At 42.7% G+C, this 18,704-nt stretch overlaps 1 protein-coding gene across 2 annotated transcripts in view; it reads right to left on the bottom strand.

Annotated features, from left to right (window-relative positions):
- The window catches only part of TM9SF2 (transmembrane 9 superfamily member 2), a 73,653-nt gene extending 59,503 nt beyond the window's left edge, over nucleotides 1-14,150 (bottom strand). Inside the window, exon 1 of one of the 2 annotated variants that reach the window (XM_025363990.1) lies at nucleotides 13,159-14,150. In XM_025363990.1, the coding sequence (XP_025219775.1) occupies nucleotides 13,159-13,329 (171 nt within the window). In that variant the 5' untranslated portion in view covers nucleotides 13,330-14,150. The remainder of the gene's footprint in view (nucleotides 1-13,158) is intronic. The other variant, XM_025363991.1, reaches the window with a different exon arrangement.
- Nucleotides 14,151-18,704: the final 4,554 nt, after the last annotated feature.

Raw genomic sequence — 18,704 nt, 5'->3', positions numbered from 1 at the left:
TTTTGAGACGGAGTCTCACTCTGTCGCCCAGGCTGGAGTGCAGTGGCCGGATCTCAGCTCACTGCAAGCTCCGCCTCCTGGGTTTACGCCATTCTCCTGCCTCAGCCTCCCGAGTAGCTGGGACTACAGGCGCCCGCCACCTCGCCCGGCTAGTTTTTTTGTATTTTTTAGTAGAGACGGGGTTTCACCAGGTTAGCCAGGATGGTCTCGATCTCCTGACCTCGTGATCCGCCCGTCTCGGCCTCCCAAAGTGCTGGGATTACAGGCTTGAGCCACCGCGCCCGGCCTCCTTTGAGTCTTAATCGTCTGAATCACCTATCTCCTTGATCATGCCAGCTGCTCTTCTCAGGACCTTGCCCTATTCTCATATCTTTCTTAAAAGGCATGTCATGGAGAATCATAGCAGAGTTTAAGATTTATATGTTAAAGTTTCATGTAAGTATAGAGTAACATTGTTACTTTCATTAGCCTTTCTACCCAGAAGCTAAAATTCTTCAAGGACAGTTCTTTATTTCCTTCTTATGTTCTAAACTGATAGCTTGGAGCTCATCATCTCAAAAACATGGTAACTGTTTCTCTTCAGATACACTTTCTCAATTTGTCCACGACCAAATTAATTTACTTTTTGCTGTCTCATAATAACTTGAAGAGAGCTTCTGAAAATATATTTCCATTAGCTTTACATTATGCTACATATGGAGATTTGTACCACTGGCAAATTAAAACATTTCATGTGCATTCTCTTTTCTAAATTTAAAACCCAAATTAGCCTCAAGCACCAGTCCTGGAAATCTCCACTGTCAGCACTCCCCATGGATTTCTCTCTCACTCCACCTCACTCAGCCCTTAAGCCAACCTACGCCACATTTCCTTTAAATTTCATTTTAACCTTTAAAAAACAATCTTGCCAAAACTTTAGAAATCAAATTCATTGGTTCCTTCTAAAACTACAGCAAATCTTCCAGTAACTCTAGAAACCAGGAAAACTTCTTTTCCAGAAACCATGTTAATCTTCTGTTTATGTAACTTGGTGTCTTTTAAACCAATTACTATCACCCTTACTCCATTTTAGTACATAGCCCAAGGGGGGTTTTCAAACCCTTTCCTCCCTTATTTTCTTATCTGCATTTATTAGTTTTTAATCCATCTACGTTTGGCATTTCATCTAATATCTAATACCCATTAAATTTACCTTATCTGTCAACCCTTCCTGATCTCATGAAGCAGCTTCCAATTCTCCTTCTTAGACAGAATGTATCATCAGAATGCTGGGTTCACTTCAAATCCTAGGTCTACTCTTACTAAGCGCTTTTGAATATAGGAACTGAATGATGTAATAATAAAACAGAAAATAGTACACACAGAAGGTCGTCCATAATTGGCACATAATAACTATAACAAATAATAAACACAGCAGCTGTAATCTATTATCTTAAAGAAACTGGCCATTCCTCAGTCTGAATAAAGGTTTATTAGTATAAGGGTTTCTGTGAAAGGCTCTTCCTTCCTCTCGTCTCCCATTCATCCAAGTAGTGCAAGTAGGCTATTCCAGTGTTTTTCAAGAACACTAAGACAGACAGCCTTCTGAACCTTGTTAATGCCTATTCATTATTCTTGTCTTCTTCACTAGTCTAGGGAAAAGGAAGATAATAATTGCCATGCACAATTCTGATAGTAGCCTTAAGAATTAGGGATTCCTTGCTTCTTTAACATGAGGAAACAAGTTAAAAAGCTGGACTGCAGAAACAAAGTAGGTAAACTCAACTGCTGCTACCATAACTTTTTATTTCTGTTGCCTTTATTCCTTTACATTTCTTCCTTCTTATCTCTTCTGACACTTTTCCACACTACTTTTGTAAGAAAGTCTATCATAGATATCAACACTAAATTATGGACCTATTTTTGATGTTCAGCAAAGTAATCAAACACGGCTTGACTATTCAGTTCATCTTGGCGTTCGTAGCACTTTCATTCTTCCTTTTCTAAATTGTGAGAATCTGAAATTTTAAGAATTATCATCTCACACACGCTGAGGAATGTGAAGTCAATTAAAATTAAAGTCAGCCGTAACACAGAACATAGAAGAGAGCCATTTACAATAAATTTGTAAATATGCTACATTTGCAATAACTCTAAATATCAACCCTTGCAGCAAGACAAAGAAATTTCAAAAGTATCATAAGAATGAGAACCTCCTAATATAGCAGTGGAGCAAATGTTAAAAATTGGAAGAAAGGAAATGAGACTGCCGGGAGTTTATATGGTTTAAGAAAGGGCTTCAAGCTGAACCATGTGAAAGTACGACACAGATGTCATGACATTCACCCCTATAAAACATAAATACACAGATAAGACAAGTATGAAAAAATGTAAACAACTTGATTCTAGGTGGTCTAGGTGAGTAAAAGGCGATCATTACATTACTCTTTCAACTTTTTTGAATTTCGAAAATTGTCACAATTAAAAGCTGGAAAAAGGGCTTTAAAGTTGAGAGTAGATCTTAGTCTCACTGTAAAGCAACAGAAGCCAAATGAAAACAGTTAGAAATAAAGATAAAAAAGTAAAATTTAGGGTGGAAAAATGTTCCAGGAACAGGAACAATTATCTAAGAAGAAGCCAATTTATTAAATAGGAAAAAATAGTAGAATTTGCAATATACTTGAAAACCAAAGAACATTCACAACAACAGATCCTGAAGACCATGAAAAACTCAATCAGCCAACACATGTATTTAATGCCCACAAAGTCCTATACTAGACATTTTGGATGACAAAATAATACAAATTCATGAACACTTGCCTTCAAAGAATTTATAATCCAGATGGAAACACAAGGCATGTGATAAGTTTGAATATCTGTCCTTGTCTACATCTTATGTCAAATTGTATTCTCCAATGTTGGAGGTGGAGTTTGCTGGGAGGTGACTAGATCATGAGGGTAGATTCCTAATGAATGGTTTAGCACCATCCCTCTTGGTGTTATCCTCCTGATAACGAGTTATTGTGAGATCTGGTTGTTTGTAAAGTGTGGCACCATCCCCCATCTCTCGCTCACTGTAACCATATGACACGCCCACTCCTGCCTCCTCATCTGCCTTGAGTAAAAGCTCCCTGAGGCCTCCCCAGAAGCAGAGAGATGTCGGTGCATGCTTGTATAGCCTGCAGAATCCTGAGCCAATTAAACCTCTTTTCTTCATAAATTACCCAGTCTCAGTATTTCTTTATAGCAATGCAAGAATGGCCTAATAAAGAAACTGGTGCCGAGGATGGGGTGTTGTTATAAAGATACCTGAAAATGTGAAACTGGTTTTGGAACTGGGAAACAGGCAGAGTTTGAAGGGCTCAAAAGAAGATAGAAAGCTAAGGCAAAGTCTGGAACTTCTTAGAGACTGTTTAAATGGTTGTGACCAAAACGTTGACAGTGATATGGACAGTAAAGTCAGGCTGCTGAGGTCTGAGATGAAAATGAGGAACTTACTGGGAACTTGAGCAAAGGTCACACGTGTTACATCTTAGCAAAGAGCTTGACTGCATTCTATTCATGCCCGAGGGATCTGGGGAACTCTGCACTAAAGAGTGACAACCTAGTATATCTGGCAGAAGAAATTTTTATGCAGTGTTCAACAGGTAACCCGGCTGCTTCTAACAGCCTACCTTAGCTGAAGGGTCAAATAAATGATTTAAAGCTGGAATTTATATTTAAACAGGAAGCAGAGCACAAACATTCAGAAAATTTGCAGCCTAACCATGCGGCAAAGAAAAAAAAAAGCTTTTTTCTGGAGAGAAATTCAAGTAGGCTGTGGAGCAACCATGTGCTAGAGATACCTGCATAACTAAAAGGGGGCCAAGTGCTAATATCCAAGACTACAGGGAAAAGGCTTCAAAGGCATTTCAGAGACCTTTGCAGCAGCCCCTCCCAAAACAGGCCCAGAGGCCCAGGAACACTGAATGGGTTCATAGTCAGACCCAGGGCCCCACTGCCCTGTGCAGCCTTGGGATCCCAGCATCCAGGTCACTCCAGCTCCAGCCATGGCTCAAAGAGTCCGAGGTACAGCTCGGGCTGCCATTTACAGAATACAAGCCGTAAGTCCTGGGGGCTTCCATGTGCTGTTAAGCCTGCGGGCACACAGAGTTCAAGAGTGAAGAATGCTTGGCAGCCTCTGCCTAGATTTCAGAGGATGAGAAAACCTGGGTGCCCAGGCAGAAGCCTGCTGCAGGGATGGAGCCCCTACAAAGCACCTTTAGTAGGGCAGTGTGGAGGGGAAATGTGGTGTTGGAGCCCCATTCAGAGTCCCCGCCAGGGTACTGCCTAGTGGAGCTGTGAGAAGGGGGACATTGTCCTCCAGACTCCAGAATAGTAGATTCACTGGCAGCTTACACTCTGTGCCTGGAAAAGCTACAGGCACTCAAAAACCTGTGAGGGCAGCTGTGGGGGTTGAACCCTGCAAAACTACAATGGTGGAGCTGCCCAAGGCCTGGGAATATTTACCCAATGCCTATACCTGCTTTGTGTCTTGGAAGTAAGTAACTTGTTTTTGCTTTTTTATTTTACAGGCTCGTAGGTAGAAGGGACTTTCCTTGTCTCAAATCAGACTTGGGCTTGGGACTTTTGAATTAATGCTGGAGTGAGTTACGATTTTGGGGGACTATTAGGAAGGCATGATTGTATTTTGCAATATAAGAAGGGCATGAGATTTGAGTATTTTTCCCCACTCAAATCTTATGTCAAACTGTAATCCCTAATGCTGGAGGTAGGGCCTGGTGGGAGGTGACTAGATCATGGGGGTAGACTTCTAATGAATGGATTAGCACCATTCCCTTGGTGCTGTCCTCGTGATGGTGAGTTCTTGTGAGATCTACCTGTAAAGTGTGGCATCTCGTCCAACAAAACACTCTTCCACTCCTGCTTTGACCATGTGACATGCCTGCTCCTGCTTCACCTTCTGCCATGAGTAAAAACTTCCTGAGGCTCCCCTTAGAAGCCGAGGGATGTCCATGCCATGCTTGTACAGCCTGCAGAACTGTGGGCCAATTAAACCTCTTTTCTTTATAAATTACCCAGTCTCAGGTATTTCTTTATAGCAACACAAGGACAGCCTAATACAGCATATATTTTTTTAAAAAGTGACAGAGCTTATTCATATGTTCTTGGAGTAGCTACTGAATCTCTGTGTGGGGTGTGTGTGTGTGTGTGTTTTGTTTGTTTGCCTTTTTAAACAGTGTCTCTCTCTGTCACCCAAGCTGGAGCACAGTGGCACAATCATGGCTCACTGCAGCTGCCTAGACCTCCTGGGTTCATGTAATCCTCCTGTGGGTGGCAAGCCACCCAGGTGCCCAGGCAAAAAAAGACTAAGGGCATGAGCTGTTCCAGTATAATAAAACACATAAAATAACAAGAGTTCTACTAGATATAGATCATACATATGATTATATATGACTATCATTAATCATTAGTTTGTAGCAATTACTCTTTATTCCAATATTACAGTAATTCTCGCTCTACAATCATAACCTAGGAAAAGCCAGGCCATACAGAGACAGGAGCTGAAGTGACATAGTTTAAAGTGACCACAAGAGTGAGAGCCTTCTGTTATGCCCAGGCAGGGCCACCAGAGGGCTCCTTGGTCTAGCGGTAACACCAGTGTCTGGGAAGACGCGGTTACCAAGCAGACTGTGGTCTAGCGGTAGCGTCAGTGCCAAGGAAAAACACCCACTACTTAGCACACCGAAAAGGGAGTCCCTTTCTCCCCGGGGGAGTTTAGAGAAGACTCTAGCCTCCACCTCTTGTGGAGGGCCTGACATCAGACAGGCCCGCCCACAGTTATCCAGAGGCCTAACTATCTCCCTGTGACACTGTGCTTCAGTGGTCACACTCCTCGTCTGCTTTCATGTTCCATACTGTACACCTGGCTCTGCCTTCTAGATAGCAGTAGCAAAATTAGTGAAAGTACTAAAAACCTCTGATATGAAGAAATAATGGCATAGGCTGTGTCCTCTCTCTCTCTGTCTCTCCGCCTCAGCTGCCAAACAGGGAAAGGCCCCCTGTCCAGTGGACACGTGACTCGCGTGACCTTGTCAATCATTGGAGATGACTCACACTCCTTACCCTGCCCCTTTTGCCTTGTTTCTGATAAAACAGTGCAGCCATGAATTCAGGGCCGCTACTGGTCTCTGTGTCTTAGTGGTAGTGGTCCCCCGGGCCCAGCTGTCTTTTATCTTTTTGTCTTTTGTCTTAATTTCTACAAACTCTCGTCTCCGCACACGGGGAGAAAAACCCACCAACCCTGTGGGGCTGGTCCCTACATCCTCCCACCTCAGTCTCCCAAGTTGCCGGGACTACAGATTCATGCCACCACGCCTGGTTAATTTTTGTATTTTTAGTTGAGATGGGTTTCATCATGCCCAGGTTGGTCTTGAACTCCTAGGCTCAAGCAATCTGCCCACCATGGCCTCCCAAAGCATTGGGATTACAGGTGAGAAGCACTGCACCTGGCTGACTTTGTTTCCTTATCATGAAAATAGCATGAGCTATATGAGGGCAATATCTGATTTATTTAAGGTCATTTTCCACTCTAAGCATCTTTATTCACCATCCAAAACAGTTAAGTCCATCTCCTCCCAGAAATTTGCCTTAAATAGAGACAGACAACTCTAGATTATCACTGATGGGACTAGAAAGAGCTTCAAGGGTTACTTGCTTTACATTCACACTTTCAAACTGTCCCCACCTAGGTTATTTCAAGCATGCAAAGTTTTGACAACATGAAACATTTTAAGGAAGTTGCAGAATCCTAAGTCACTTAGAGAAAGCAAGACTGATTACAATCCTGCACTAAGAAATTTTTTAATGAAGTGGTTTTATTTAGAATTCTAGAGTCTTCCTTTTTAAATTTCTCTCCCAAATGTACAATTTTATTTCTAGTCCTAATCTGCCGATTCCATACCTGATCACAGCTGTGGTCACAACTAGAGTCTATTTACTTCTTTTAACAAGGTACATGGGCCACGCCACAGGACTATACTTTTTCCCATTTTCTGGTTCCTTTGTTTCTGCTTTTATTCTACCTTATTCTGCTATCATCACATCTGTCCCACCCCACACCTACAACTGGATTTTCAAGGGAGAAAGAAATCTCAGTGAAGAAATGTGACTGTACAAGGATCATGGCAAATGACAAGTCACAAAAGGATTTGAGATATGGAGGCCATAAAAAAGGAAATCTATGGAAGCTTCAACTCCTTAACATTAGAGAAGTCCACAGTGGCGCATTCCTGAAGAAGTGAAGTCTTAATTCAGACACAATAAAAGTCTCAAGGGCAATGCTGGGACTCACAAATGCTTGTTTATGAGCTCTGAGTTATCCGACCAGCAATGCCCAGAAATTGATCTCCTAGATAATTACCTGGGTTCCTTCCCCAAAGCCCTGAAAAATAAAATTTCAATTTTAGACTGTATCAACAAAAGAAGTAAATACAAAACCTGACTACTTAAAAATTACATAGACACGTCAAGGCTGCAATGAACTATGACTGCACCATTGCAGTCTAGCCTGGGCAACAGAGCAAGACCCTGTTTCTAAAAAATAAAATAAAATGAAAATTACATGTAATAGATATAGAGTGTTTTCTGGAACTGTCAAAGTCCAGGGTGATAAGGGGTCAGGGATCCCCAGGGGAGAGGCAAAGAAGAAGAGTGCTCAGAGTAGAAGGCTGTGGCCAAGAGCCTAGGCTTTGGACTCAGTCTTGGGTTTGTTTGCATCCTGGCTTTACTACTTACTAGTTTTGTATACTAGAGACAGCTACTAAATCTTACTGAGCTTCTGTTTCCTCATCTAAATATCATAGGGATGTTATGAACTTTAGCTAAGGCATATACAAAACACACAAAACATAGTAAACAGGTTTGAAAAGTGAGAAGAGGAGCAAAAAAAGAAAAAATTCACAAATTTCCTCCAAAACCTTTCATAGATAGTTAATTTTAATGAAAACAGAATGAAACTGTTGGACACATGTAAACCAGCTACAATTAACTACAAAACTTACTGAGAGACCATGGTGACAGAAAACTACAGGCGAGAATAGGGAAGTAAGGGTTTGGGCAGCTGGGCTCTAAGGTTGACAGTGCACAGACCAATCTCTGTAGTGCTGATGTGTGTCTGTGTGTTTGTGTTGGGGGTGTGAGGTGTGGAACGTATGTCTGTGATTTGTTTCAGATGTTCCAGTTTACACCTTTGGAAGTTCAAGTTTACACCCACCTTGGTGAGGGGCTACAGGCAGAAAGACACAATTTTATTCATAGACTTCTGTTGCTTTCTTCATTCTAATTCTCAGATTGACTATAACAAACAATCACAGTCTTAAAATAATTTTACTTAAAAATTTAATTTCTGAAAGGCAAACTTTCTCAGTGTCACATACCTTTTCAGAGGAAGAAGAAATAATTGTTGGAATGTGTATTTACCATAGTCAAAGTAAGTCCTCCCAGTGCCAGATTTCAGATTTGAAACAGCAACACCCAAACACTAATGAGTTCCCAGAAGCTAAGAATCAATGCTCTTATTCCAGAGAAAACTATGAGAACGTGAAACTAAATATCGATAAATATTTATCACTATACCAATAAATACACATACTAATTACTATTTTTTTCTGTAAATACTTCAAAATCTTCAAACTACTTCTATGGTAAAATTAAAACAGGTACATATATATTTATTCTGTGCCTGTTCAGATCAACATTCGGACTATTTTCTTAAATTTGACTCATTCCAATATTTATACACGACTGCTCCCAGAATACAAATGCAACTTATAAAATGCTTCTAAAAATAACTACCAAGAAAGGAAAGTATGACTGAGTAATTTTCTTTTTTATTAAAAAGTTGTTAAACTAATTCATTTAAACATTGTTTTTAACCACTAGGGGGTATGATTGGTCATTTTTCCTTACAGCAAAGGAAAAAAAATCTTAATCTTTCATCTGAGAACATAATCTATCCATCAAACAGTAAAAAAGTGGCAGAATTAAAGTTTTGGAAAATACTATTTTTAGTTCTTAGGTCTGAATTCTGGTTGACAATCCAATAATTACTTGAAAGTTAAAAGCAGCAAAGGTGAACTGCTCACTATCTTCACCTCTTAGCCATCAGAATGCCACTCGGCACACTAAGATTTGATCTAAAGCTAAAAAGCACAAAGCTAACTGAAATAGCCAAAACTTTTACAAACTAAATTAGAACTGCGTATCTTACCCTGGAAGATCTATTCACTTATAATCAGGCCTTTATTCTACTTATTTCAGTCATACAGTGTCCCTTGATATGAAGAAAGTAAAGAGAATTCTACAGGAAAGGAATAGCATAGCTCAATCTTTTATTACTATGGTTTCAAAACCTAACAAAATAAGGCAAATAAATGAAAAATATTAAAAGACACAGAAACTTCAATAGCAATGAAAGTAAAGCATTTAAAAAGTGTACAGGCTGGGTGTGGTGGCTCACGCCTGTAATCCCAGCACTTTGGGAGACTGAGGTGGACGAATTACCTGAGAGCTCAAGAGTTCGAGACTAGCCTGGCCAACGCGGTGAAACTCCATCTCTACTAAAAATACAAAAACTAGCCCGGCATAGGGGGTGGCAGGCGCCTGTAATCCCAGTTACTCAGGGGGCTGAGGCAGGAGAATTGCTCGAACTCAGGAGGTGGAGGTTGCAGTGAGCCAAGATCGCGCCATTGCACTCTGGCCTGGGTGATAAGAGCGAAACTCCACCTCAAAAAAAAAAAAAAAAGTCTTAGGGACCATCAAATCGCTATGAAATTGATAAATAAAAATTAAAATAATGCGGCAAGACAAGGTATTATTTAGTTAAAGGCACTGTAAATCAAACCTATCATTTTTTAAAGAAATCTGGCAATACTACACGGAACTAAAACACTTCTTATCTTTGCCCAGAATTTTATATTTGGGGATATGCAAATAATTACTGCTAAATACACTGTAGCAGAGCTATTTATAATAGAGAAAAACTGGGCCCAATCTAAACGCCCTACAAGTAAGAATGGTTAGGCAAACCATAGATAGTACAGGAACAAAATGAAATAGTATAGGCTATAAAAAGCAGTAAGAATGTGCACCACCTCAATATCCAAATGCATGTGCATGTAAAATAAGTTAAAAAAAGGAGGCCATGAAAACATACAGTATCTATGAAGGCTAAGATAATTAATCAGAAGTTACAGCAACATAAATAGAATTTTATGTTCACTGGACTCCTGTTTCTCTGCTAGTAAATTCAACATAAGATAATTTTTAAAGAGAGAAAATTACTAAATCCTCAGGGTTCTTCTGATTCTCTCTCAATTTACATCCTGAGGTAAATGCATGAGACAAACTTTACAGCACATAAAAACACTCTACTACCTAAATTATATATAAGTTGAAGATATATTTGTTTCATCTCTACACTATGACAACAATGACAAATATTGCACTTTTCCTCTAAGAAATGCAAAATACCTTTCAAGGGGAATATGTCATACTCAAATATGATTATCCCTATTTTACAGATGGAAAAACCGTTGGTAACAGCATCAACGACCTGCCGAATTTATCCAACTTCAGATTCACTAACTTAACAGCATCTTCTGGAAAGAATCATTTCCACTTCACGACTCTCATTTCTAATTTTTAAAAGAAGTTCCTTCCACTTTTCTGAATAATATATACAAGACTGTCCTTAACAAATACGAAATGGATGAGAATAAATTATTAATATCCCGATTGAAGTAATACAAATTTCAACTGTTTACTGTTATTTATAGCATCTTCTTTGAAAGGCAAAGAAAAGAAACATTAAAGTTTATTTCAAATTCTCTACACCAGTTAGTCATATCGTAGGAAAAATGCTGAAAGTACACCCTCCTGCTCTTCTAAGAGTTGTTTCCATTGACCAAACGTGAGTGTAGCTGGCGATAAAGATAAAAATCCAAACATTTCGGAAAAATGATCTACTCTGCCTGTTTTATCCCTACACCCATGAAAATTAAAAATCCAAAATGACCCCCAAGATTAACCAAAAGACAACTATAATACACAACCTAGCCACTTACCAAAGGACCTGTTGAGAAAACAATCATCTAACTGGCAGACCACCTGTAAGTTTCACTTATTCATTTTCTAAGTCCATCTCAAATGTCACTTCTTCTTCTTTTTTTTTTTTTTGAGACAAAGTCTCGCTCTGTCGCCCAGGCTGGAGTGCAATGGCACAATCTTGGCTTACTGCAACCTCTGCCTCCTGAGTTCAAGCGATTCTCCCTGCCTCAGCCTCCCAAGTAGCTGGGATTACAGATGCCCGCCACCACGCCCAGCTAATTTTTGTATTCTTAGTAGAGATGGGGTTTCACCATATTGGCCAGACTGATCTCAAACTCCTGACCTCAGGTAATCCGCCCACCTCGGCCTCCCAAGGAATTACAGGCCTGAGCCACCACGCCTGGCCGTGTGACTTCTTCTATAGAACTTTCCCTAAAGACTCTAGTCCACAGATAGTTTCCTCATTTGTGTTTTAGAACACTTTGGACATCATCCCGTATATCAGATTTCAATAATCTGTTAATCTGTTCATAAACTTATATCCCTTACTTTGAGGTTCCTAGAGGGCAGGAAATATATTTTTCATCTTTGAGGCACTAGGAATAGAATATACAACTGCTGTTAAAATTAAAGACCAAATACTAGGCTTTGAAGGTTGGTTACTAAAATATTTAATGGAAAAACCAGTGTACTTGCAAGTCTAGATCTCCCTTCCACTTGGAAGCACAACAGTCTTTCAGTCAGAATCCTCAAAAAGGAGTAAAAGTTTCTTGCACTGCAGAGTATAAACTTAAGTACTGAAACGTCAACTGCTGACTTGGGCAAACCTTAAATATCCTTACATATTTTTTCAGATACAAGGTTTTGCACAGATGTATAAACATGTCACTCAGGACAGCTGACAACCTAAAAAGAAACTACCACATGTTATGAAAAATTTAATAGCTTATCTAATGCCCTAAAATAACCTCAAAATTCACAGCTATAGTAAAGCTAGCAGTAATAAAATAAACACTAGCTTAAAAGAAATCAAACTTAATAAATAAGCCTATTTATAGATTGTAAAAGTTTGTTGAACGATTATTTGAATTGTTAAAATCATTAAAGGCTTCAAAGAGATCCTCATCCCCCAAATGTTAAGTTTTAAATAAACTTAACAAAATAGTTGTGTATGAATACTGTAAAGCCCTACACCATATAACCTAAAAGCAGGTTACTTTACTTACACCTCTTTTACTAGCAATTAAACTGAAAACCTTGGGTGTGAATGTTGTAAGAGATCAAAGTTTTCAAGACTTGCCCTAGGAAAATACCAGATTCTCCCATCATTTGCCCCTTTTAAATGTTTAAAACCATCTAAGAGAAACTAGTGAGATCTCGTATCTTTTTTTGTGTATTAATATCTTTTACACTTAAAAGTCAGAAATCAAGTGGCTCAACCATTACAGCAACTCTTTATTAATGCAGTTTGTGCGGTTCTGGGTGTTATACTCCACAAATAAGGAACCAACTTCTAATTGTGATGCGAGGTATCAAAGTCCTAGAAAGAACAAGCTCTCCTAACCAACCAGGAGGTTCCAGGAAAATGCAATTCAACAGGAGGCAATGAAGTTAAAAGCTAATGGAAATTGTAACTAGGCTGAGTGTTGCTCACATGCAAGGAGTCGGTCACCCGCTTTCTTAGCGTACATGATACAGGGCTGTGAGCGAACACTCACGCGTGGACCTGCATGCATCCAACTCCAAAGCTCTAAGGCGTGAAGCCCAACTCCAAGGGCGCTCCACACGGTCCCTGTTCCAGGAAAACTGAATACAGCTGCTCGTGCTACTTGGCCCGCAAGACGGGAGGAGAGTCTGAGGCCCACTGAGTCCTCCAGAATCTACCCTTGCAAGGGCTGTTCCAGAGCCCCCCCACCCACAGCCCGGCTGACCCCAAAAGCTTCAGGGGAAACTCGACCCCACCCACTGCTACACCCCCTTCCCTCACTCCCACCCGAGGATCAGCTCCCCCGGATAGGGGCGACTTCCCCTTCCGACAGTGTATCAGGGGGCGCGTCAGGCCTCACCCACCTTGCACTCGTCGCTCTTTTTTTCTTCGTCGCAGAAGTTGACGGGCGCCAGGCCGGGCAGGTAGAAAGCGCCGCTCCGGCGCGGGCCAGGAGCCGCCCCTAGCAGGAGCAGCGACAGCAGCAACAGCCGCGGCCACCGAGGTGGAGACAACACCGGCAGCCTCGCGCTCATGATAGCTGTTTCGGGGAAAGGGCAATCAAGTCTAGGGGGTGAAGAGGGAAGGAGGGGTGGGGAGGCTCGGAGACCACTACAAGGCCGCGGGAGATAAAGGAGGCCGGCCCCGGGACGGCTAGTTCCGGTTGCGCTAGGAGACACCCTGGGTCCCGCAACAGAAACCGAACCGGACCGCGACAGAGCATGCGCATCGCAGTCTGCACATGCTCAGTGAGAACGGTTGCAGGCACCAGTTGTTTCCGGGAGGGAGCGGGGGCGAAATCCACTTTCCGGGTTTTCCGCGCGCCAGCTGGGGTGGTTACCGGGAGAGCTGTTCCGGCGCTCACGTTCCAATTACGAATTACAAATTCCGATCCAGAGCTCCTACGCTTGGGGGCCGTGGAGCGCTCGCCAGCCGCTCCCCGTTTGCTGCTGGGTCTTACGAATTTCTCATATCCATCATACGGTTTCTTTATCACACTGTCCGCGGCACGCCAGTCCCTATGACAGAAAGCACCTGCTGATGGAGACGGATGGAGATGGTGGCGGAGGGGAAAAGTTCGGGAGACACCTGGTTGGGAGCAGGCTAAGGAAACAAATGGGGAGGAATTAGCCACAAATCCTCAAATAGACAGCTACTCAAAGGCATCTTCACGGACAGTTTCCAAGCATTGGATGCAGTGATGCATTCCTGCGTTGGGCAGTGATTGTGTGCACACAACTCTTTGAGAGTGGAAATGGGGTGGGGAGGAAAATGGGAGTAGAATAGAGGGTAGCGTTGACATTTATTTTCTTCAAAGGAAGACCCGAGCACACCTGAGAGCTCAGTGAAGCAAGTAGTTCTGGCGAATCGGATTAATATGGTATGATCACCCTTTAGCAAGATGCTGTCACTTTTCCCACTGATGATGCTATATGGTGTCCGCGTGTGTATGCGTACACGTGTGTGTGTGTGTGTTTCATCTTCTGAGTATTTTTCAAGGAGAAACTTTTTAGTGATCTGAAAAAGTCAATTCAGTTGGCCACTAGAGTTCAATCGAAAACTTCGGAAGAGTGCATCATCTTAAAGTACAGAAGAGAGAATCACAACCTCCAGCTCAGAATTCAAGAATAGGCAAGTTTGTGAAACAGTAAGCTCAGAAAAGTTTAGGGCCGGTGAGCTCCTATTTAAAGTTATTGCAGCTGTTTGTACTTTTTTCCCAGGGAAGGTTTATAACTTTCATCAGATTTTCAAAGGGACGTAGGACCCTGCAAATTGATCCATATAGTGGGGTAGCCAAGTTAATCAAGAGAGAACTGGGAATTAGAGAAGAACGTTCATCTTAAGGTTGCTGTGAAGATTAAATGAAAAATGGAGGCAAAGCGCTGAGCACACCGCTTGGCCCAAAGAATGGCACCCTTTTTTTTTTTTAATAACAAAAACTAATCCGGTAGGGCCTGAACAGAAAACTGTGCCTAGGTGGCTTCCCTTTCACGTCCTCTCACTCAAATAAATCAACATATTCGCTGAACTTAGGGCTAGGGAAAAATTGTAAAATATTCTGTATTTGGAAGTCATGGAGATTTCCAATACAATAAAAGGAAGCAGGCATTTTCTCCAGATAGGAAAGAGGAGGAAACAAACTAACATTTTTGCTCATTATATTCTTTTTCTAGCACCCCTAAAACTTGACCTTCATTGTATCTCACTGCCCTCATCCCAAACACATCCTCTCCTAGTTTTCCAGGAAACGGCATCGCTGCCCATCTCTTCTCAGGCCCCAACCCTGGAGGAGAACCTAAATTTCTCATTTCCTCACTCCCTACCTCCTGTCCTTCAGTCCCGTTGGCTGGGGTGCTAAACTGTGGACTAAATTATTTCAGTACTTACCATGCCCACAGCTACCACCCTGGTCCAAGCCAAATTCTTAGTTGCCCTGGACTTCTTACTGCAGAAGCCTCTCAGCTTCCACTCTTGGCAAAAACCTTGAAATCTCTTAATACCACTCGTCCGCTTAAACCTCGGCATCCCACATGTACCACTATCAGGAAGGATCACGTTTGTTTGTTTGCTGTCTCAGTCACCCATTTATATGTAAGTTCCACGGGTAAGTGCCTGCCCCTACATCCCACACCTCTACATCCACAGAGCCTAGAGACCCCAGGCGCGGGGAAAGTACTCCAGGACCATCACCGGCCAGGCCACACGACTGCTGGATCTAAATTTGGAACCGGACTTTCAAAGCTGAAATAAACCTGAGGTTTTCCAGAGGCATTTAACCTCCTTTTACAGCCAAGGATGCGCCTAAGAAAGGGGAGTGACTTCCTGCAGTAACGCAGCCACTCTGGAGACTGAGACCACAACGACTTGGGAGTCTGCAACCTTTTCCACTCCAAAGCTCGATGTTCCCTCAATCCCCCGGGCTCAGCATCAGCAAAAACCCGGAGAAGCGGAGCCTTTCTCAATGAAAACGACCACCAGACTCCTGCTACCGACTCCACCGGTGCGCGTATCACGCACGCGCAGGGACGGCCGGCCGCACCTCGCCAACTCCTATTCGGACACGTCATCTAGGTCGGCCGGGGTCCGGTGGGAGGGGCCAGGGGCGGGGCTCGGACGCGGGGCGGAGGGGCCCCTTGACTTCCGGATCCAGCCTCTCCTGGCCAACGCCTCACTTTGGGTTCCTTGGTTACCTGGCTGCGATGTCTACCCGGTGCCGGGGCGTGACGAAGAGAGATTGCCCCGCCCTCCACGCAGGTCACAAAATGGAGGACCTGCGTTGTGGGCGTTGGTGTCCTGGGTGTTGCCATGCCGAAAGGCGAAAGTTAGAGTGGCAATTCCAGTTGCAAACTGGAAAGAAATGGAGTGTTTCCTTCATTCTCTCCATGATCGTGACGGTCCTTTTCTCAAAGTACTAATACTTTTAATGGGACTGTAAAACTTGAGGGTTATGACTTTCTCCTTTCCTCTGCTTCAGATTGCATTTGCCAACTCTGATTTACCGCCAATACTATGGTGCTGTTATATTCATAGAGACAGAAAGTAGAGCAGTGGTTGTAGAGTCTAGGGAAGGAGGGATGGGGATTTACTGTTTAATGGCATAGAGCTTCAGTATGGGTTGGTGAAAAAGTTAGGATGAATGGTGATAACTGCACAACAATGCAAATATGCTAATGTCACAGAAGTGTACACTTAAAAATGGTTAGACGGTAAGTTTTCTATTATGTATATTTTACCACAATTTTTTTTTTTTTTGGTTGCAACAGAGCCTCCCTGTTGCCTAGGATGGAGTACAGTGGCTCGATCTCAACTCACTGCAACCTCTGCCTCCCAGGTTGAAGCGATTCTCGTGCCTCAACCTCCCAAGTAGCTGGGATTACAGGTGCCAGCCACTATGCCCAGTTTTTTTTTTTTTGTATTTTTAGTAGAAATGGGGTTTCACCATGTTGGCTAGGCTAGGCTATTCTCAAACTCCTGACCTCGGGTGATCCACCTGCCTCGGTCTCCCACAGTGCGGGGATTACAGATGTGAGTCACCACGCCCGGCCCCACAGTTTTGTTGTTTAATTTTTTTAATGGCATTTGTTTTGTTTTGTTTTGTTTCTTGTTTTTGAGACGGAATCTCGCTCTGTCACCAGGCTGGAGTGCAGTGGTGCCATCTTGGCTCACTGCAACCTCCGACTCCCTGGTCCAAGCAATTCTCCTGCCTCAACCTCTCGAGTAGCTGGGATTACAGGCACGCACCACGACGCCCAGCAAATTTTTGTATTTTTAGTAGACATGGGGTTTCACCATACTGGCCAGGATGGTCTCGATCTCCTGACCTCGTGATCTGCTTCAGCTTCCCAAAGTGCTGGGGTTACAGATGTGAACCACTGCACCCAGCCTAAATGGCATTTGTTTCTTCTACTCCTCTCTGCCAGAATAATTTGGACAACCTTTTCTGAGTTTCCCATGACTTCTGTATAAGATTGTCGGATATAGCAAATAAAAGTACATTATGCCCAGGTAAATTTTAATTTCAGATAATCAATGAAAAATAATTTAAGTACATTCCAGCTATTCCATGGGACATAGGGTATTTTATCTGATCACCCTACTTTTCTGTCAAGTTAAAATTATTAGCAAAACAGGTAACATTTTCAGGAAGTGCACACTGTACTCTGCTAGTGAGGTTGGAGAACAGGGTCTAGAAGCAGAGAACCTAAGGCCGTTTCTTACTGACTTCCTAGAGCCATTTGGAAAGGAAAACCCTAACTTTCCACTCCTAAGTAACAGAAGGCCCAGAGGCCACGCCCTTTGCAAACCCCCACCTTTTCTGTGCTGCAGCTGGAAAATTGAAAGTACCTCTGATTGATTGCTTTCTGCAACTAATCAGATGTTTGCATAGAGTGTAACTTTGTAACTTCACTTCAGCCTCTGATTGGTTGCCATCCCCAACCAATCAGACTGATTGCGGGCCAAGTCTTCCTTTGCATAGAAGTGCAACATTGTAACTTCTCTTTAGCCTCTGATTACGGGCCACCACTTCATTTACATGGGGTGAGCACCAAGTAAGTGGCCAATGAGAAACCTCTAGGGGGTATTTGGACCTGACAGGATTCTGTATCTGGGGCCCTTGAGCTGCTGCTCAGCCTGCTCCCACACTGTGGAGTGTACTTTCACTTTCAATAAATCTCTGCTTTCCTTGCTTCATTCTTTTCTAGCTTTACTGTGCATTTTGTACAATTATTTGTTCAAAACGCCAAGAACCTGGACAACTTGCTGTCCGCAACCCATGAGACTGACTGTGGGCCGAGTCTTCATTTGTATGGAAGTGCAACTTTGTAACTTTAGCCTCTGATTGATGGCCACCACTTCATTTACATGAGGCGAACACTAAGTAGGATGGCCAATGGGAAACCTCTAGCAGGTATTTGGACCTGAGAAGATTCTGTATCTGGGGTCCTTGAGCTGCTGCTTGGGCTCACTCCCACACTGTGAAGTGTACTTTCACTTTCAATAAATCTCTGCTTTCCTTGCTTTGCTGTGCGTTTTGTCCAATTCTTTGTTCAAAACGCCAAGAATCTGGACAACTTGCAGTCAAGACCCTCTACTGGTCTGGCGAGCCAGGTAGGAGGGAAGCCTAAAGTTTGGGATTTATTTTTCTCCTTTCTTCTTCTCCTCTCTGCTACATACAGGGGAATCTTTCTCTCTTTCTTTTCCTTTCCAACTCGGGACTCGCGGTGGACAGCGCCTAAGCACGGCGACAACTGCAAGTTTCTGGCCAGGGCCTCTCTCTGGTGAAACTGAAAGGCTTCCATGTGGAAGCGTCTGACTAACACCGCTGGGTTGGGGTGAGGGACCCGAGTCCTTTTCCTTGTTTCTGTTTTTCCGAGTCCTATTCCTTTTTTCCTCTTTCTGAGTTATTTTC

This window comes from Theropithecus gelada, chromosome 17, assembly GCF_003255815.1.
Source record: "Theropithecus gelada isolate Dixy chromosome 17, Tgel_1.0, whole genome shotgun sequence".
NCBI lineage: Eukaryota > Metazoa > Chordata > Mammalia > Primates > Cercopithecidae > Theropithecus > Theropithecus gelada.
The sequence above is the reverse complement of the archived record's forward strand: the minus strand, read 5'-3'. Positions and strand labels throughout refer to the sequence as shown.